This window comes from Electrophorus electricus, chromosome 21 (genome assembly GCF_013358815.1).
Source record: "Electrophorus electricus isolate fEleEle1 chromosome 21, fEleEle1.pri, whole genome shotgun sequence".
Lineage (NCBI taxonomy): Eukaryota > Metazoa > Chordata > Actinopteri > Gymnotiformes > Gymnotidae > Electrophorus > Electrophorus electricus.
In genome coordinates this window covers 227,448-248,805 of record NC_049555.1, presented here as the reverse complement: position 1 = coordinate 248,805, position 21,358 = coordinate 227,448, and the positions used below count along the sequence as shown (strand labels likewise).

Genomic DNA, 21,358 nt, shown 5'->3' with positions numbered 1-21,358 from the left:
AGTTACCAGTTTTTCAGTTTACTGCAGCACTTGGGTAACTGCAGAGCTTTATTAAAGGGAAGTTATTCACCCTCACTACTGTATATAAACTGAGGTTCCTGACTGAGTTCTTCAGTTCTTCTTTGCTCCATCATGCTTCTGTCTCTGGCCCTCGTCCTGCAGCTGCTGGACTTTAGTCCAGTGCAGAGCTACTCCTTAAAGGTGAGTTCACACTCAGGTGGTATTTTTAGTCAAAAATCAATTAATATATAGCATCCTTATTAGCTTCTGCATTTTGGAAGTCTACTACAGTGTACCGAACAAAAATCCCACCACCACAATGTCTTGAATGTTTTTCCTAAACCAGGCATTTCATAAAGAGAGCTCTGTAGAGACTGGTAAGGTGTTCTGCTTCAAAAATGTCTGTTTACAGATATTGCAATTTTATTATTGTTACATTAGAAACCACTACTGATAATGGAAATCCATAATATCATAATCAAATGTTCATTTACCAATAACAATTCCTCAGATAACAGCACTGAGCAGGACTATTTTTCAGTGTCTGCCATAATTGAACGAGCCAACAAGAATGTCGGTAAGTTATTTTTTATTCTGATGCTGCTAAAAAAAATATTAAATCAGTGCTATTAATCACTGTCTTGGTTTCATACTTCACTAAACAGAATGTGATTCCTTACCTACATTATTAACTACATTTTGTCAATTTTTATTTCCTGGTTTTATTGCACAGACCAAACCCTGGATGAATCCACAGTTTTGTTTGGTGATATAGCAGAATATACTGGCTTCCAGAATGCAGACCCATGCATATCTCGTGGGTGCAAATGGTCCAAACACAAAAAAGGAAAGGTTTATGTGCCCTATAGTATTTCCAACCAATACTGTGAGTGACACTTCTTACTTGGCAAAAATAAATAGTGTTTGAATAAGTGATATTTTGATAATCAACTAAAGAAAGTATTTTTATAAGTCACTCTGGATATGAGCATCTGCTATATTCCATACATGTAAATGTGCTCTGTCATCTTTACAGCAATCCGTGAAAAACAAATTATTCAAGGTGCTCTATACTCTTTTGCAAATACCACCTGCATACGATTCATACCTCGCTACAGACAACAAGACTACCTTCACATTAAGTCTGAATCAGGGTTAGTCAGCCGAGTCTTTTAACACTAAAGGCCTCTTTTCTAAGCAAGATTAATGATACTATAAAGACAAAGCCTCTTTACTGTAGAATCTCATTTAACAATGTAAGGCAAATGTAACAGTGTAAATGTACTGAAGACTTGGTCTACTCTATGTATAACAACAAGCCTGAACTAATTCTATTGTAATGTAGCAGTTGACAGCAAAGGAGGATTTCAATCCTTATCTGTTTGTAAATGATGTGATCTGCAGGTGCTACTCCTTTGTGGGCCGTAGGGGTGGAGAGCAGGTTGTGTCTCTACAACGCTTTGGGTGTGTCTATCATGGTGTTGTCCAACATGAGCTTCTCCACGCCCTCGGCTTCAAGCATGAACAGACCCGCAGTGACCGTGATGTGCATGTCCGAATCCTCTACCAAAACATTATTCATGGTAAATGGTGTGGGAATACCTGAAACATTTGATCATAAATTCAAGAGAATGTTAATATGCATGAATTTGAAGATATAAATATGTATAAATGGAGGTGATTATTTTTGTATTTTATACTTATTTTAGGATCTACCAAACTTGGTGAGCAAATATGCATAATAATCTGTTTCCATCAGGCTTTCAAATAACCAAAGGGGAACATATTAGCTTCAGTATTTCAGAATTGGTTAATTATGCTTAAAGATATTGCTACATGCATCTGCCTATATCTATGTACATATAAAACCACTTTATTTATGCTCTTAAAGGGTGTGTGCAGGATAAAAGTCTCCTTGCATGCCACTGAAATATTTTGAAAGATGCATTTTGAGTAACATTTGTATGTGTTTTAAACAATGTATTTCATATCATCATCATCACCACACTGCCATCATACTGCCATGTTGATTATTGGGACTTGAGTGCTCTTTTTGCTGGAAACAGACACAGTCATGTTGTCAGGTTGTTTTTATCTTTTTTTCTTTCGAATATAACATTCGTCTATCAAAGCTTTGGCATAACAAAATCTTCCACTATTAAAACATTACTGTTCCCCTTTTAAATTGTACTCATGTTTAAATTTAGAGTCCTCGTAAAGATACAAAGTAGTCATTCCTGGGAAATGACTCAAGCAAAGTATTCATATGTCTTGTAGGTGGGACCAAGAGTCTGTGTTGTGAGAGAGGTAAATAAGGGAAGACAGTACTAAAATATGTATTTGATCATAGATAACCCTAGCCATATGGTCAACTTATTTACAGGAATGGAACATAACTTCCAAAAATTCCAAACTAACAACCTTGGCACCCCATATGACTACAACTCCATCATGCATTATGGAAGGTAAACTACTGTTCACACATTCATTTCTTGCAATGTTTAAATATAACTTTGCTGCTAGATATAGCAGTTAAGATGCTAACTATAAATGTTGCTGATGAGATTTCTGTGGGTCCAGATACGCTTTCTCCAAGAACACGGAGCCAACCATCATTCCTATCCCAAACAATAATGTTGCTATTGGACGAGCCACTGAGATGAGCCGTGTTGACTTCCAGCGAGTTAATAAACTCTACTGCGGTTAATGTCTGAAAAAGGAGGTTTTGCTCATGTATGCCCCTAGAGGTTTTCAGAAAAAGGTTTTCAGAAAATTAGGATTAGTCCATAGAACCCCGGTTCCTTGTCTTGGACTTCAGTCACTCCAGTTACTAGACTGATGTAGCATTATATAACTAAAGTATTAAAAACTTTCAGGTCATAAATTTACTTTCTCTTAATGCCAGTTTGTAGCAAAAAAATATTTTCTGTTTTAAAATAAGTGTGAAAATAGCATTAGGAACTTACAGAAAAAAGTGTCTTAAAAGGTGAAATGGTGGGAATGGCTATTCTTAATAAACACTGCTTTAACACATCATGCATTTTGCTTATTATAATGTGTTTTCATTTATAAGCCATGATACAGTGGAAACACGGGAACATGGAAACATGAGACGCATACTGTTTAAGTGTAGTAAATTAAATGAAGTAGGCTCAGCTTGTTTAGCTGTACATAATAAGAAATTAGGTGTACATTACAAGACTGGGACTTTTACATTCAGAGACAAACTACACAACTCTCCAACTTGTAATTAGGAATCTTTAAGTCGCTGTGGTTTGTGCACTTGCTACATGACTTAATAGTAATGGGGGATAACACACTACAAGATGTTTCAGCCGCTGACAAGTCTGCCTGTTCAAGTTCGAAGAAATATATATATACAAAATATATTAACAATGTGTGTATATGTATATAAACACAATGTACAATGTATATATGGATATGTGTATGTACACAATGTACAATTTCAGCTTACAGATTTAGTGTCACATGGTGGTGGTGGTCCCCACAGTTAATCAGTTTCCCTGATTCAGGGCCTGAATGGCCTGTGGGAAAACCTCCTCTTCAGTGTCTCTCTATTGGTCTTCAGGGAGCGAAAGCACTTCCCTGACCTCAACAGAGAGAAGAGCCTATTGTTGGGATGGGTGGGGTCCTTCACAATCCTCCTGGCCTTGGTCTGGCACCGCTTGTAATAGATGGGCTGCAGTTCAGAAAGTTCCGTATGAGTGATGCACTATGCTAAAAACACCACCCTTTGGAGTGCTTGTCTGTCCTGCTTGGTGCTGTTCCCAAACCAGACTGTGATGTTCCCCGTGAGGATGCTCTCGATAGTGCAGGTGTAGAAGTTCTGCAGTATCTTGGAGGGCAGTCTGAAATCTCTTAGGCATCTGTGGTGGTAAAGATGCTGACCAGCCTTCTTTGCCAGGGAGTTGGTGTGGCGGGACCAGGACAGGTCTTGCGAGATATGAACTCCAAGGTACTTGAAACTATCTACTCTCTCCACCGTGGTTCCATTGATCCTCCAACTGTCCTCCAAACTGCATTTTGTCACAAAAACACTGGCAAGAAATGACACAGAGAATGATGTCATACTACTTGCGAGATGGATTGTTGTTGCTTTCTCATCATAACCTGGTCACATTTTTCACACTACAGCATTTGAACTCACTGACAGGTCCAGATATTTAGCGTGTTAAACATTTTTCGGGACTCTGCAAGTGATTGGTGAGCCTCTCACCCCTGAGTGAACACTGATTTACCTCTGATCTGGAGCTTTTCTTGGCAACCCCCAAAACCTGTCAGTGAGCGCAAAATCAAGGCTACAATCATGTAGTGTGAATGAGGCATAACTGAAATAGTGAAGCACTCTCCCAGTCCCTCTCGGAAAAATCACACACATATTCACTTCTCAGAAACATACACACATGTTGACTTCAAACACCAGTAGGCTTGCTTGTTATTATCACCTTGTTTCCCAGCTCACAGTTGGCTGTAACCATGGTCCCCCCGCCCCTAACCACACCCTGCTGCCATTAACTACACCCCCACTTCCCAACTAGCATCACCCAAAGACATTTGTGAAAAGTATATTTTAAGTATTATATTAATTATAACTGTACATTATGTTCAACTGTCAGTCACTTATGGAATCTCCCGTATTAGATTTAACATCAGACATCAGTATATATGATAATTTTGCTTTATTCTTGTCACATTTCGCCTCTGTTAGCATCAAGGTTCACTTGGTAACCTGCCTTGTGTTCTTTTTTGGCTTTGCTTCCTGTTTTCCTTTCCTCGTTTCTTGTCTCTGCCCTTTATTTGTTTCAGCAGTTTCTTGTTATTGTAACGTGAAGCGATCACAAGGCAGATGCAAATGCTGAGAGGAGCAAGATTTATTATGGGCAAATCCAAAATCAGGCTCATAATCACAGTTTGGGGTCAATGAGCCAATATAAAGGGATACAGAGTCTACAGAGAGGGAGGAGACATGGGTGTGGCTACAGAGAGGGAGGCGACACAGGGGAGGCTCAGTTAAGTCTTACCTTATCTTGCCTTAAATTATAATGCTGTTTTCATTTTCAAAGACATATATATGCTATGAAAGATGTAGCTAATGCATAGCATACATTGCATGTGGCTACAGAAAGGGAGGAGTCATGGGTGTGGCTAAAGAGAGGGAGGAGCCATGGGTGTGGCTACAGAGAGGCAGGAGCCATGGGTGTGGCTACATTGAGGGAGGAGACATGGGAGTAGCTACATAGAGGGAGGAGCCATGGGTGTGGCTACAGAGAGGCAGGAGCCATGGGTATGGTTACATAGAAGGAGAAGCCATGTCTATGGCTACAGAGAGGGAGGAGCCATGGGTATGGTTACATAGAAGGAGAAGCCATGTCTATGGCTACAGAGAGGGAGGAGCCATGGGTATGGCTACATTGAGGGAGGAGACATGGGTGTAGCTACATAGAAGGAGGAGACATGGGTGTGGCTACATAGAAGGAGGAGCCATGGCTATGGCAGAAGAGAGGGAGGAGACATGGGTGTAGCTACATAGAAGGAGGAGACATGGGTGTGGCTACATAGAAGGAGGAGCCATGGCTATGGCTGCAGAGAGGGAGGAGACATGGTTGTGTCTATAGAGAGGGAGGAGACACAGGGGAGGCTCAATTAAGTCTTAAAATGTAATGCTGTTTTGATTTTCAAAAATGTATATATGCTATGTAAGATGCAGCTAATATGTGTTAGCATACATGTTAATTGCATTTAGCACTACCTATCCTATAGCTACCTATATATCTAGCTAGCTAGCAAGCAAACACAGACACAGTCCAAGTTCAGATAAATATTAAATTATTTAGTCAGCTAACTAGCACTGCTGGGGCAAAGCAGAACCTTCAGCAACAATTGTTTATTGTATAAATTGCTTATTGCTCCTCAATTTATATCCACATCTTCCCACTTACAGCCTGAGCAGAGCAGCATGGGATCATTTAGGCAAAAAAGAAAATAACAAAATAGGATCCACTGTGTTGTTGCACAGCAGATCATGCTCCTGAGCAAGTACATCAAACCTGAACAAAGAACAACTCCTAAGATAAGTCCATCCCAATCACACTCCCACAGAGTCGCTAGATACAGAGCCGACACGTACGCTGATTAGGGTTGTGCTGTACATGCTCCCATTCATGATAATGCGATTTACAAGAATGTTAGGATTAAGCAACATTAGTTTCCTAATCATTCAGCCACACATTTAAATTTACAAACACTTATGCAGCATTGCAAAATATGCCCAGAACCATTTGCATTTCTTAAAAACATACTGTTAGAATAAAGATTTTCATACTGGTGACAAATGAGCCATTAGCAAGTATAATAGGTCAAGAAAGTTTTGCTGCAAGAATTTATAAACAAATTTGTGTTATGCTATTCTTAGAAAAAGGTATACAGTAACAGAGGAGAGGTGAACCCACTCTGTGAGTTCGTGTGGATACAGTAACAGAGGAGAGGTGAACCCACTCTGTGAGTTCGTGTGGATACAGTAACGGAGGAGAGGTGAACCCACTCTTTGAGTTCGTTTGGTCTCCTGCTCTGTAGCTGGGCTGCTGTTGCTCCATAAGCACTTCCACTCAAGTAGAGAAGAGGCCCACACATGCCCCTGCCCCACACATACAGGTGCCCACACATGTGCCTAGCCCTGTATCTCCCCCTCCCCCTTCCCATGCTCCTACTCTCCCCCTGCCACACCCTGCCTCTTGCCCCTCAGAAGTCATTTCTGGCTCCCAAGCTATTGGTTGAGAATATTGGAACATTCTTTTTGGCAAACCTGCGACATGCAAATAAACATATTGTATAAGCAGAAAGATGTATATGTCTGCACAAGCTGAATATTATGACTGTAATTGCTGACAATTTAGAAATTATGGTTACCTGTGACTTTATGAAGCAGGAGTGATGTGCAAGTGATGAACTCAAAATAATTGTACATAAAAGGCTCATCTCAGCAGATGCAGGCAGCAGGCCTGGCAGTGTCTCTACGATGGCAGCAGGCTTGGCAGAGTCTCTATGCAAGATAGGGACCATCAAATTAACACATTATCACAAAGCAGTTTTAAAAATGATTGGCTCCAGATCTCTATTGATCAAGCCAGAGGTAACATTGGCAATGAAAACTACCATTTAAAATGTATTTATAGTGAATTATATTTTTTTTATGTTAGAAAGAAATATTACAAGTTGAATAAATATTATTATAACACCTATGTTAAATTTAAATGCTTTCAGTTTATTTTAGCAATACTGTGATAATATCAATTTTCATCAATATCATGGTAGGATATTTTTGTATCACCCCATTACAGACTTTCCAGAGAAACAGAAAGTTTTGGACAGAGGTCCTTCAAGTGCTTCGTTACTTCTCATATATATATATATATATATATATATGTGTGTGTGTGTGTGTGTGTGTGAAAATGATCTCAAGTGCTTCGTTACTTCTCCTATATATATATATATATATATATATATATATATATATATATATATATATATATGTGTGTGTGAAAATTTTCTCAGTCCCATATTTGGTCTAACAAAACTTGCTTAAGCTTTTCCCCTTTTATAGTTGAAGTTACCAGTTTTTCAGTTTACTGCAGCACTTGGGTAACTGCAGAGCTTTATTAAAGGGAAGTTATTCACCCTCACTACTGTATATAAACTGAGGTTCCTGACTGAGTTCTTCAGTTCTTCTTTGCTCCATCATGCTTCTGTCTCTGGCCCTCGTCCTGCAGCTGCTGGACTTTAGTCCAGTGCAGAGCTACTCCTTAAAGGTGAGTTCACACTCAGGTGGTATTTTTAGTCAAAAATCAATTAATATATAGCATCCTTATTAGCTTCTGCATTTTGGAAGTCTACTACAGTGTACCGAACAAAAATCCCACCACCACAATGTCTTGAATGTTTTTCCTAAACCAGGCATTTCATAAAGAGAGCTCTGTAGAGACTGGTAAGGTGTTCTGCTTCAAAAATGTCTGTTTACAGATATTGCAATTTTATTATTGTTACATTAGAAACCACTACTGATAATGGAAATCCATAATATCATAATCAAATGTTCATTTACCAATAACAATTCCTCAGATAACAGCACTGAGCAGGACTATTTTTCAGTGTCTGCCATAATTGAACGAGCCAACAAGAATGTCGGTAAGTTATTTTTTATTCTGATGCTGCTAAAAAAAATATTAAATCAGTGCTATTAATCACTGTCTTGGTTTCATACTTCACTAAACAGAATGTGATTCCTTACCTACATTATTAACTACATTTTGTCAATTTTTATTTCCTGGTTTTATTGCACAGACCAAACCCTGGATGAATCCACAGTTTTGTTTGGTGATATAGCAGAATATACTGGCTTCCAGAATGCAGACCCATGCATATCTCGTGGGTGCAAATGGTCCAAACACAAAAAAGGAAAGGTTTATGTGCCCTATAGTATTTCCAACCAATACTGTGAGTGACACTTCTTACTTGGCAAAAATAAATAGTGTTTGAATAAGTGATATTTTGATAATCAACTAAAGAAAGTATTTTTATAAGTCACTCTGGATATGAGCATCTGCTATATTCCATACATGTAAATGTGCTCTGTCATCTTTACAGCAATCCGTGAAAAACAAATTATTCAAGGTGCTCTATACTCTTTTGCAAATACCACCTGCATACGATTCATACCTCGCTACAGACAACAAGACTACCTTCACATTAAGTCTGAATCAGGGTTAGTCAGCCGAGTCTTTTAACACTAAAGGCCTCTTTTCTAAGCAAGATTAATGATACTATAAAGACAAAGCCTCTTTACTGTAGAATCTCATTTAACAATGTAAGGCAAATGTAACAGTGTAAATGTACTGAAGACTTGGTCTACTCTATGTATAACAACAAGCCTGAACTAATTCTATTGTAATGTAGCAGTTGACAGCAAAGGAGGATTTCAATCCTTATCTGTTTGTAAATGATGTGATCTGCAGGTGCTACTCCTTTGTGGGCCGTAGGGGTGGAGAGCAGGTTGTGTCTCTACAACGCTTTGGGTGTGTCTATCATGGTGTTGTCCAACATGAGCTTCTCCACGCCCTCGGCTTCAACCATGAACAGACCCGCAGTGACCGTGATGTGCATGTCCGAATCCTCTACCAAAACATTATTCATGGTAAATGGTGTGGGAATACCTGAAACATTTGATCATAAATTCAAGAGAATGTTAATATGCATGAATTTGAAGATATAAATATGTATAAATGGAGGTGATTATTTTTGTATTTTATACTTATTTTAGGATCTACCAAACTTGGTGAGCAAATATGCATAATAATCTGTTTCCATCAGGCTTTCAAATAACCAAAGGGGAACATATTAGCTTCAGTATTTCAGAATTGGTTAATTATGCTTAAAGATATTGCTACATGCATCTGCCTATATCTATGTACATATAAAACCACTTTATTTATGCTCTTAAAGGGTGTGTGCAGGATAAAAGTCTCCTTGCATGCCACTGAAATATTTTGAAAGATGCATTTTGAGTAACATTTGTATGTGTTTTAAACAATGTATTTCATATCATCATCATCACCACACTGCCATCATACTGCCATGTTGATTATTGGGACTTGAGTGCTCTTTTTGCTGGAAACAGACACAGTCATGTTGTCAGGTTGTTTTTATCTTTTTTTCTTTCGAATATAACATTCGTCTATCAAAGCTTTGGCATAACAAAATCTTCCACTATTAAAACATTACTGTTCCCCTTTTAAATTGTACTCATGTTTAAATTTAGAGTCCTCGTAAAGATACAAAGTAGTCATTCCTGGGAAATGACTCAAGCAAAGTATTCATATGTCTTGTAGGTGGGACCAAGAGTCTGTGTTGTGAGAGAGGTAAATAAGGGAAGACAGTACTAAAATATGTATTTGATCATAGATAACCCTAGCCATATGGTCAACTTATTTACAGGAATGGAACATAACTTCCAAAAATTCCAAACTAACAACCTTGGCACCCCATATGACTACAACTCCATCATGCATTATGGAAGGTAAACTACTGTTCACACATTCATTTCTTGCAATGTTTAAATATAACTTTGCTGCTAGATATAGCAGTTAAGATGCTAACTATAAATGTTGCTGATGAGATTTCTGTGGGTCCAGATACGCTTTCTCCAAGAACACGGAGCCAACCATCATTCCTATCCCAAACAATAATGTTGCTATTGGACGAGCCACTGAGATGAGCCGTGTTGACTTCCAGCGAGTTAATAAACTCTACTGCGGTTAATGTCTGAAAAAGGAGGTTTTGCTCATGTATGCCCCTAGAGGTTTTCAGAAAAAGGTTTTCAGAAAATTAGGATTAGTCCATAGAACCCCGGTTCCTTGTCTTGGACTTCAGTCACTCCAGTTACTAGACTGATGTAGCATTATATAACTAAAGTATTAAAAACTTTCAGGTCATAAATTTACTTTCTCTTAATGCCAGTTTGTAGCAAAAAAATATTTTCTGTTTTAAAATAAGTGTGAAAATAGCATTAGGAACTTACAGAAAAAAGTGTCTTAAAAGGTGAAATGGTGGGAATGGCTATTCTTAATAAACACTGCTTTAACACATCATGCATTTTGCTTATTATAATGTGTTTTCATTTATAAGCCATGATACAGTGGAAACACGGGAACATGGAAACATGAGACGCATACTGTTTAAGTGTAGTAAATTAAATGAAGTAGGCTCAGCTTGTTTAGCTGTACATAATAAGAAATTAGGTGTACATTACAAGACTGGGACTTTTACATTCAGAGACAAACTACACAACTCTCCAACTTGTAATTAGGAATCTTTAAGTCGCTGTGGTTTGTGCACTTGCTACATGACTTAATAGTAATGGGGGATAACACACTACAAGATGTTTCAGCCGCTGACAAGTCTGCCTGTTCAAGTTCGAAGAAATATATATATACAAAATATATTAACAATGTGTGTATATGTATATAAACACAATGTACAATGTATATATGGATATGTGTATGTACACAATGTACAATTTCAGCTTACAGATTTAGTGTCACATGGTGGTGGTGGTCCCCACAGTTAATCAGTTTCCCTGATTCAGGGCCTGAATGGCCTGTGGGAAAACCTCCTCTTCAGTGTCTCTCTATTGGTCTTCAGGGAGCGAAAGCACTTCCCTGACCTCAACAGAGAGAAGAGCCTATTGTTGGGATGGGTGGGGTCCTTCACAATCCTCCTGGCCTTGGTCTGGCACCGCTTGTAATAGATGGGCTGCAGTTCAGAAAGTTCCGTATGAGTGATGCACTATGCTAAAAACACCACCCTTTGGAGTGCTTGTCTGTCCTGCTTGGTGCTGTTCCCAAACCAGACTGTGATGTTCCCCGTGAGGATGCTCTCGATAGTGCAGGTGTAGAAGTTCTGCAGTATCTTGGAGGGCAGTCTGAAATCTCTTAGGCATCTGTGGTGGTAAAGATGCTGACCAGCCTTCTTTGCCAGGGAGTTGGTGTGGCGGGACCAGGACAGGTCTTGCGAGATATGAACTCCAAGGTACTTGAAACTATCTACTCTCTCCACCGTGGTTCCATTGATCCTCCAACTGTCCTCCAAACTGCATTTTGTCACAAAAACACTGGCAAGAAATGACACAGAGAATGATGTCATACTACTTGCGAGATGGATTGTTGTTGCTTTCTCATCATAACCTGGTCACATTTTTCACACTACAGCATTTGAACTCACTGACAGGTCCAGATATTTAGCGTGTTAAACATTTTTCGGGACTCTGCAAGTGATTGGTGAGCCTCTCACCCCTGAGTGAACACTGATTTACCTCTGATCTGGAGCTTTTCTTGGCAACCCCCAAAACCTGTCAGTGAGCGCAAAATCAAGGCTACAATCATGTAGTGTGAATGAGGCATAACTGAAATAGTGAAGCACTCTCCCAGTCCCTCTCGGAAAAATCACACACATATTCACTTCTCAGAAACATACACACATGTTGACTTCAAACACCAGTAGGCTTGCTTGTTATTATCACCTTGTTTCCCAGCTCACAGTTGGCTGTAACCATGGTCCCCCCGCCCCTAACCACACCCTGCTGCCATTAACTACACCCCCACTTCCCAACTAGCATCACCCAAAGACATTTGTGAAAAGTATATTTTAAGTATTATATTAATTATAACTGTACATTATGTTCAACTGTCAGTCACTTATGGAATCTCCCGTATTAGATTTAACATCAGACATCAGTATATATGATAATTTTGCTTTATTCTTGTCACATTTCGCCTCTGTTAGCATCAAGGTTCACTTGGTAACCTGCCTTGTGTTCTTTTTTGGCTTTGCTTCCTGTTTTCCTTTCCTCGTTTCTTGTCTCTGCCCTTTATTTGTTTCAGCAGTTTCTTGTTATTGTAACGTGAAGCGATCACAAGGCAGATGCAAATGCTGAGAGGAGCAAGATTTATTATGGGCAAATCCAAAATCAGGCTCATAATCACAGTTTGGGGTCAATGAGCCAATATAAAGGGATACAGAGTCTACAGAGAGGGAGGAGACATGGGTGTGGCTACAGAGAGGGAGGCGACACAGGGGAGGCTCAGTTAAGTCTTACCTTATCTTGCCTTAAATTATAATGCTGTTTTCATTTTCAAAGACATATATATGCTATGAAAGATGTAGCTAATGCATAGCATACATTGCATGTGGCTACAGAAAGGGAGGAGTCATGGGTGTGGCTAAAGAGAGGGAGGAGCCATGGGTGTGGCTACAGAGAGGCAGGAGCCATGGGTGTGGCTACATTGAGGGAGGAGACATGGGAGTAGCTACATAGAGGGAGGAGCCATGGGTGTGGCTACAGAGAGGCAGGAGCCATGGGTATGGTTACATAGAAGGAGAAGCCATGTCTATGGCTACAGAGAGGGAGGAGCCATGGGTATGGTTACATAGAAGGAGAAGCCATGTCTATGGCTACAGAGAGGGAGGAGCCATGGGTATGGCTACATTGAGGGAGGAGACATGGGTGTAGCTACATAGAAGGAGGAGACATGGGTGTGGCTACATAGAAGGAGGAGCCATGGCTATGGCAGAAGAGAGGGAGGAGACATGGGTGTAGCTACATAGAAGGAGGAGACATGGGTGTGGCTACATAGAAGGAGGAGCCATGGCTATGGCTGCAGAGAGGGAGGAGACATGGTTGTGTCTATAGAGAGGGAGGAGACACAGGGGAGGCTCAATTAAGTCTTAAAATGTAATGCTGTTTTGATTTTCAAAAATGTATATATGCTATGTAAGATGCAGCTAATATGTGTTAGCATACATGTTAATTGCATTTAGCACTACCTATCCTATAGCTACCTATATATCTAGCTAGCTAGCAAGCAAACACAGACACAGTCCAAGTTCAGATAAATATTAAATTATTTAGTCAGCTAACTAGCACTGCTGGGGCAAAGCAGAACCTTCAGCAACAATTGTTTATTGTATAAATTGCTTATTGCTCCTCAATTTATATCCACATCTTCCCACTTACAGCCTGAGCAGAGCAGCATGGGATCATTTAGGCAAAAAAGAAAATAACAAAATAGGATCCACTGTGTTGTTGCACAGCAGATCATGCTCCTGAGCAAGTACATCAAACCTGAACAAAGAACAACTCCTAAGATAAGTCCATCCCAATCACACTCCCACAGAGTCGCTAGATACAGAGCCGACACGTACGCTGATTAGGGTTGTGCTGTACATGCTCCCATTCATGATAATGCGATTTACAAGAATGTTAGGATTAAGCAACATTAGTTTCCTAATCATTCAGCCACACATTTAAATTTACAAACACTTATGCAGCATTGCAAAATATGCCCAGAACCATTTGCATTTCTTAAAAACATACTGTTAGAATAAAGATTTTCATACTGGTGACAAATGAGCCATTAGCAAGTATAATAGGTCAAGAAAGTTTTGCTGCAAGAATTTATAAACAAATTTGTGTTATGCTATTCTTAGAAAAAGGTATACAGTAACAGAGGAGAGGTGAACCCACTCTGTGAGTTCGTGTGGATACAGTAACAGAGGAGAGGTGAACCCACTCTGTGAGTTCGTGTGGATACAGTAACGGAGGAGAGGTGAACCCACTCTTTGAGTTCGTTTGGTCTCCTGCTCTGTAGCTGGGCTGCTGTTGCTCCATAAGCACTTCCACTCAAGTAGAGAAGAGGCCCACACATGCCCCTGCCCCACACATACAGGTGCCCACACATGTGCCTAGCCCTGTATCTCCCCCTCCCCCTTCCCATGCTCCTACTCTCCCCCTGCCACACCCTGCCTCTTGCCCCTCAGAAGTCATTTCTGGCTCCCAAGCTATTGGTTGAGAATATTGGAACATTCTTTTTGGCAAACCTGCGACATGCAAATAAACATATTGTATAAGCAGAAAGATGTATATGTCTGCACAAGCTGAATATTATGACTGTAATTGCTGACAATTTAGAAATTATGGTTACCTGTGACTTTATGAAGCAGGAGTGATGTGCAAGTGATGAACTCAAAATAATTGTACATAAAAGGCTCATCTCAGCAGATGCAGGCAGCAGGCCTGGCAGTGTCTCTACGATGGCAGCAGGCTTGGCAGAGTCTCTATGCAAGATAGGGACCATCAAATTAACACATTATCACAAAGCAGTTTTAAAAATGATTGGCTCCAGATCTCTATTGATCAAGCCAGAGGTAACATTGGCAATGAAAACTACCATTTAAAATGTATTTATAGTGAATTATATTTTTTTTATGTTAGAAAGAAATATTACAAGTTGAATAAATATTATTATAACACCTATGTTAAATTTAAATGCTTTCAGTTTATTTTAGCAATACTGTGATAATATCAATTTTCATCAATATCATGGTAGGATATTTTTGTATCACCCCATTACAGACTTTCCAGAGAAACAGAAAGTTTTGGACAGAGGTCCTTCAAGTGCTTCGTTACTTCTCATATATATATATATATATATATATATGTGTGTGTGTGTGTGTGTGTGTGAAAATGATCTCAAGTGCTTCGTTACTTCTCCTATATATATATATATATATATATATATATATATATATATATATGTGTGTGTGAAAATTTTCTCAGTCCCATATTTGGTCTAACAAAACTTGCTTAAGCTTTTCCCCTTTTATAGTTGAAGTTACCAGTTTTTCAGTTTACTGCAGCACTTGGGTAACTGCAGAGCTTTATTAAAGGGAAGTTATTCACCCTCACTACTGTATATAAACTGAGGTTCCTGACTGAGTTCTTCAGTTCTTCTTTGCTCCATCATGCTTCTGTCTCTGGCCCTCGTCCTGCAGCTGCTGGACTTTAGTCCAGTGCAGAGCTACTCCTTAAAGGTGAGTTCACACTCAGGTGGTATTTTTAGTCAAAAATCAATTAATATATAGCATCCTTATTAGCTTCTGCATTTTGGAAGTCTACTACAGTGTACCGAACAAAAATCCCACCACCACAATGTCTTGAATGTTTTTCCTAAACCAGGCATTTCATAAAGAGAGCTCTGTAGAGACTGGTAAGGTGTTCTGCTTCAAAAATGTCTGTTTACAGATATTGCAATTTTATTATTGTTACATTAGAAACCACTACTGATAATGGAAATCCATAATATCATAATCAAATGTTCATTTACCAATAACAATTCCTCAGATAACAGCACTGAGCAGGACTATTTTTCAGTGTCTGCCATAATTGAACGAGCCAACAAGAATGTCGGTAAGTTATTTTTTATTCTGATGCTGCTAAAAAAATATTAAATCAGTGCTATTAATCACTGTCTTGGTTTCATACTTCACTAAACAGAATGTGATTCCTTACCTACATTATTAACTACATTTTGTCAATTTTTATTTCCTGGTTTTATTGCACAGACCAAACCCTGGATGAATCCACAGTTTTGTTTGGTGATATAGCAGAATATACTGGCTTCCAGAATGCAGACCCATGCATATCTCGTGGGTGCAAATGGTCCAAACACAAAAAAGGAAAGGTTTATGTGCCCTATAGTATTTCCAACCAATACTGTGAGTGACACTTCTTACTTGGCAAAAATAAATAGTGTTTGAATAAGTGATATTTTGATAATCAACTAAAGAAAGTATTTTTATAAGTCACTCTGGATATGAGCATCTGCTATATTCCATACATGTAAATGTGCTCTGTCATCTTTACAGCAATCCGTGAAAAACAAATTATTCAAGGTGCTCTATACTCTTTTGCAAATACCACCTGCATACGATTCATACCTCGCTACAGACAACAAGACTACCTTCACATTAAGTCTGAATCAGGGTTAGTCAGCCGAGTCTTTTAACACTAAAGGCCTCTTTTCTAAGCAAGATTAATGATACTATAAAGACAAAGCCTCTTTACTGTAGAATCTCATTTAACAATGTAAGGCAAATGTAACAGTGTAAATGTACTGAAGACTTGGTCTACTCTATGTATAACAACAAGCCTGAACTAATTCTATTGTAATGTAGCAGTTGACAGCAAAGGAGGATTTCAATCCTTATCTGTTTGTAAATGATGTGATCTGCAGGTGCTACTCCTTTGTGGGCCGTAGGGGTGGAGAGCAGGTTGTGTCTCTACAACGCTTTGGGTGTGTCTATCATGGTGTTGTCCAACATGAGCTTCTCCACGCCCTCGGCTTCAAGCATGAACAGACCCGCAGTGACCGTGATGTGCATGTCCGAATCCTCTACCAAAACATTATTCATGGTAAATGGTGTGGGAATACCTGAAACATTTGATCATAAATTCAAGAGAATGTTAATATGCATGAATTTGAAGATATAAATATGTATAAATGGAGGTGATTATTTTTGTATTTTATACTTATTTTAGGATCTACCAAACTTGGTGAGCAAATATGCATAATAATCTGTTTCCATCAGGCTTTCAAAGAACCAAAGGGGAACATATTAGCTTCAGTATTTCAGAATTGGTTAATTATGCTTAAAGATATTGCTACATGCATCTGCCTATATCTATGTACATATAAAACCACTTTATTTATGCTCTTAAAGGGTGTGTGCAGGATAAAAGTCTCCTTGCATGCCACTGAAATATTTTGAAAGATGCATTTTGAGTAACATTTGTATGTGTTTTAAACAATGTATTTCATATCATCATCATCACCACACTGCCATCATACTGCCATGTTGATTATTGGGACTTGAGTGCTCTTTTTGCTGGAAACAGACACAGTCATGTTGTCAGGTTGTTTTTATCTTTTTTTCTTTCGAATATAACATTCGTCTATCAAAGCTTTGGCATAACAAAATCTTCCACTATTAAAACATTACTGTTCCCCTTTTAAATTGTACTCATGTTTAAATTTAGAGTCCTCTTAAAGATACAAAGTAGTCATTCCTGGGAAATGACTCAAGCAAAGTATTCATATGTCTTGTAGGTGGGACCAAGAGTCTGTGTTGTGAGAGAGGTAAATAAGGGAAGACAGTACTAAAATATGTATTTGATCATAGATAACCCTAGCCATATGGTCAACTTATTTACAGGAATGGAACATAACTTCCAAAAATTCCAAACTAACAACCTTGGCACCCCATATGACTACAACTCCATCATGCATTATGGAAGGTAAACTACTGTTCACACATTCATTTCTTGCAATGTTTAAATATAACTTTGCTGCTAGATATAGCAGTTAAGATGCTAACTATAAATGTTGCTGATGAGATTTCTGTGGGTCCAGATACGCTTTCTCCAAGAACACGGAGCCAACCATCATTCCTATCCCAAACAATAATGTTGCTATTGGACGAGCCACTGAGATGAGCCGTGTTGACTTCCAGCGAGTTAATAAACTCTACTGCGGTTAATGTCTGAAAAAGGAGGTTTTGCTCATGTATGCCCCTAGAGGTTTTCAGAAAAAGGTTTTCAGAAAATTAGGATTAGTCCATAGAACCCCGGTTCCTTGTCTTGGACTTCAGTCACTCCAGTTACTAGACTGATGTAGCATTATATAACTAAAGTATTAAAAACTTTCAGGTCATAAATTTACTTTCTCTTAATGCCAGTTTGTAGCAAAAAAAATATTTTCTGTTTTAAAATAAGTGTGAAAATAGCATTAGGAACTTACAGAAAAAAGTGTCTTAAAAGGTGAAATGGTGGGAATGGCTATTCTTAATAAACACTGCTTTAACACATCATGCATTTTGCTTATTATAATGTGTTTTCATTTATAAGCCATGATACAGTGGAAACACGGGAACATGGAAACATGAGACGCATACTGTTTAAGTGTAGTAAATTAAATGAAGTAGGCTCAGCTTGTTTAGCTGTACATAATAAGAAATTAGGTGTACATTACAAGACTGGGACTTTTACATTCAGAGACAAACTACACAACTCTCCAACTTGTAATTAGGAATCTTTAAGTCGCTGTGGTTTGTGCACTTGCTACATGACTTAATAGTAATGGGGGATAACACACTACAAGATGTTTCAGCCGCTGACAAGTCTGCCTGTTCAAGTTCGAAGAAATATATATATACAAAATATATTAACAATGTGTGTATATGTATATAAACACAATGTACAATGTATATATGGATATGTGTATGTACACAATGTACAATTTCAGCTTACAGATTTAGTGTCACATGGTGGTGGTGGTCCCCACAGTTAATCAGTTTCCCTGATTCAGGGCCTGAATGGCCTGTGGGAAAACCTCCTCTTCAGTGTCTCTCTATTGGTCTTCAGGGAGCGAAAGCACTTCCCTGACCTCAACAGAGAGAAGAGCCTATTGTTGGGATGGGTGGGGTCCTTCACAATCCTCCTGGCCTTGGTCTGGCACCGCTTGTAATAGATGGGCTGCAGTTCAGAAAGTTCCGTATGAGTGATGCACTATGCTAAAAACACCACCCTTTGGAGTGCTTGTCTGTCCTGCTTGGTGCTGTTCCCAAACCAGACTGTGATGTTCCCCGTGAGGATGCTCTCGATAGTGCAGGTGTAGAAGTTCCGCAGTATCTTGGAGGGCAGTCTGAAATCTCTTAGGCATCTGAGGTGGTAAAGACGCTGACCAGCCTTCTTTGCCAGGGAGTTGGTGTGGTGGGACCAGGACAGGTCTTGCGAGATATGAACTCCAAGGTACTTGAAACTATCTACTCTCTCCACCGTGGTTCCATTGATCCTCCAACTGTCCTCCAAACTTCATTTTGTCACAAAAACACTGGCAAGAAATGACACAGAGAATGACGTCATACTACTTGCGAGATGGATTGTGGTTGCTTTCACACTACAGGATTTGAACTCACTGACAGGTCCAGATATTTAGCGTGTTAAACATTTTTCAGGACTCTGCAAGTGATTGGTGAGCCTCTCACCCCTGAGTGAACACTGATTTACCTCTGATCTGGAGCTTTTCTTGGCAACCCCCAAAACCTATCAGTGAGCGCAAAATCAAGGCTACAATCATGTAGAGTGAATGATGCATAACTGATATTCATTTCTCAGAAACATACACACATGTTGACTTCAAACACCAGTAGGCTTGCTTGTTATTATCACCTTGTTTCCCAGTTCACAGTTGGCTGTAACCAATTCTTCGATAGGTCTAACACTTTCTAAGGTCTGGATGCACACCTCTAGCGCTTGAATCTTCTCTGTCAGACTAGCAATTTAATTACACTGCTCACAGATAAAACTATCACTACATTTAACATTACATTTTAGGTAGTTCTTTGGATGTAATTTCTAATGATAAAGTAGTTTTCGATGTCTAGTGGAAGTTGCCAATTTTCAGGTAGAATGTAGTTAAGTCCAAGGAAAAAAATGATAAACAGTTAGAGAGCAGCAAGGGATAGCATGCCTAAAGAGTGGTGTTTGCACAAAACAGTTTCAAAAACATAAAGCCATTATAACTGACACATTTGAATTTCTTCAGTGAGGTCACTTAGAGCTTTATGTGTCAGTAAAAATACAGCTTTATATGTCATTAATGATACAGCTTTATATGTCAGTAAAAATACAGCTTTATATGTCAGTAATGATGCAGCTTTATGTCAGTAATGATGTGGCTTTATATGTCAGTAAAATACAGCTTTATATGTAAGTAAAAATACAGCTTTATATGTCAGTAATGATACAGCTTTATATGTCAGTAATAATACAGCTTTATATGTCAGTAATAATACAGGTTAGATTTCATGGCATCTCCGAGCAGGTATTAAACAAAACATAACATACAACAAGCAAAACAAAACAAAACAAAACTTAAAGGGCAAAAAAGCACATGCAGGAGCAGTAATGCCAGTAGAGTTATAAGGATTATAAATTGTGAGATATTACTGATTGTCTCATATTACTAATTTTAATACTCTCCAGTATCTTTGGATGTGGCTTTTGTATTTAGGCTACGCTTTGCAATGACTACAACATCTGCATGCCCACTTTCATATCATTCAACTAAGTGAATGTAATTACCACATATAAGATGAAGATATATACATATTACCTACTCTGTTACTTTAGAAGCCCCCAGTACACAGCATTTTGTTGTAAAACACCTTGGCCAGGATATATTATTTATGGTCCACATGACATGTCAAGATGATAAAATAACACTCATGAATATTATGGATATTTACAGAATACTGTAAATAGCACAGTAAAACATACTACAGATGTTAAAACTCATAATGGTATTTTATTTTACTATCAAAGGAGAAAATATATCCAGTCAAAACTATTCTAAGGCATAATCTAGGCAGGATTGCTCTTGATCTAAGCAGAAACAGTCTTTATTCATTATACTCTTTCCAAGAATAGTGCAGTACACTGCAATATGAGTATGTGAAACATTGTTAATTAAGATATATATGTTTGATATTTTACCTTGACATTCCGATTTTAGATTTTACACCAAAGAATTAATTACAAAAGTTGCAGTTTTAGCTCTGCAGTGGTGCTGTAGTTTTTTGTAGGGGTTTTGGTCTCAAGATGAATTTATATCAAAACAATAAGTAAATAAGGCATCCAGCAGACTTCAGCACAATCAGAGGTCTTAAAAGTTTGATATATCTACAGTTCCTGGGCTTGTCCTTTTGTGGGATCTGTGTGGAAAATGACAAAAGCAGTGAGAAATAACCAAAGAAGAGAGGAGAGCAGGAATCATGATACACAACACCCATGCATGGGTCCAGAACTGTAAAAACTGTTCAGTGTCTCTAAAATCTGTGAGTTACTTAGTGCTGTCCCAGTGTACAGTAGAAACAACCCTCTCTAAGCCTT

General features: G+C 38.6%; 3 protein-coding genes across 3 annotated transcripts; all 3 read left to right on the top strand.

Annotated features, from left to right (window-relative positions):
* Nucleotides 1–91: 91 nt before the first annotated feature.
* On the top strand, nt 92–3,033 carry LOC118240417 (low choriolytic enzyme-like). The gene is made up of 8 exons (XM_035520711.1): nt 92–201; nt 347–377; nt 512–577; nt 734–886; nt 1,037–1,154; nt 1,405–1,583; nt 2,384–2,465; nt 2,581–3,033. The coding sequence occupies exons 1-8, from the start codon at nt 133–135 to the stop codon at nt 2,705–2,707; spliced, it is 825 nt and encodes a 274-aa protein (XP_035376604.1). The 5' UTR covers nt 92–132; the 3' UTR covers nt 2,708–3,033.
* A 4,683-nt stretch (nt 3,034–7,716) lies between these two features.
* On the top strand, nt 7,717–10,658 carry LOC118240416 (low choriolytic enzyme-like). Its single transcript, XM_035520708.1, has 8 exons — nt 7,717–7,826; nt 7,972–8,002; nt 8,137–8,202; nt 8,359–8,511; nt 8,662–8,779; nt 9,030–9,208; nt 10,009–10,090; nt 10,206–10,658. Exons 1-8 carry the CDS (start codon nt 7,758–7,760, stop codon nt 10,330–10,332), a joined length of 825 nt encoding a protein of 274 aa, XP_035376601.1. The 5' UTR covers nt 7,717–7,757; the 3' UTR covers nt 10,333–10,658.
* Nucleotides 10,659–15,331: 4,673 nt separating this feature from the next.
* On the top strand, nt 15,332–18,273 carry LOC113588919 (low choriolytic enzyme-like). The gene is made up of 8 exons (XM_027028313.2): nt 15,332–15,441; nt 15,587–15,617; nt 15,752–15,817; nt 15,973–16,125; nt 16,276–16,393; nt 16,644–16,822; nt 17,623–17,704; nt 17,820–18,273. Exons 1-8 carry the CDS (start codon nt 15,373–15,375, stop codon nt 17,944–17,946), a joined length of 825 nt encoding a protein of 274 aa, XP_026884114.2. The 5' UTR covers nt 15,332–15,372; the 3' UTR covers nt 17,947–18,273.
* Nucleotides 18,274–21,358: the final 3,085 nt, after the last annotated feature.

Coding starts and splice junctions, on each gene's coding strand:
- LOC118240417 (XM_035520711.1), top strand. CDS start 133: ATGCTTCTGTCTCTGGCCCTCGTCCTGCAGCTGCTGGACTTTAGTCCA. Junction 202..346: donor TGCAGAGCTACTCCTTAAAG/GTGAGTTCACAC, acceptor TTCCTAAACCAG/GCATTTCATAAAGAGAGCTC. Junction 887..1,036: donor TAGTATTTCCAACCAATACT/GTGAGTGACACT, acceptor TCATCTTTACAG/CAATCCGTGAAAAACAAATT.
- LOC118240416 (XM_035520708.1), top strand. CDS start 7,758: ATGCTTCTGTCTCTGGCCCTCGTCCTGCAGCTGCTGGACTTTAGTCCA. Junction 8,003..8,136: donor AGAGAGCTCTGTAGAGACTG/GTAAGGTGTTCT, acceptor ACAATTCCTCAG/ATAACAGCACTGAGCAGGAC. Junction 9,209..10,008: donor CTACCAAAACATTATTCATG/GTAAATGGTGTG, acceptor ACTTATTTACAG/GAATGGAACATAACTTCCAA.
- LOC113588919 (XM_027028313.2), top strand. CDS start 15,373: ATGCTTCTGTCTCTGGCCCTCGTCCTGCAGCTGCTGGACTTTAGTCCA. Junction 15,442..15,586: donor TGCAGAGCTACTCCTTAAAG/GTGAGTTCACAC, acceptor TTCCTAAACCAG/GCATTTCATAAAGAGAGCTC. Junction 16,394..16,643: donor CACATTAAGTCTGAATCAGG/GTTAGTCAGCCG, acceptor TGTGATCTGCAG/GTGCTACTCCTTTGTGGGCC.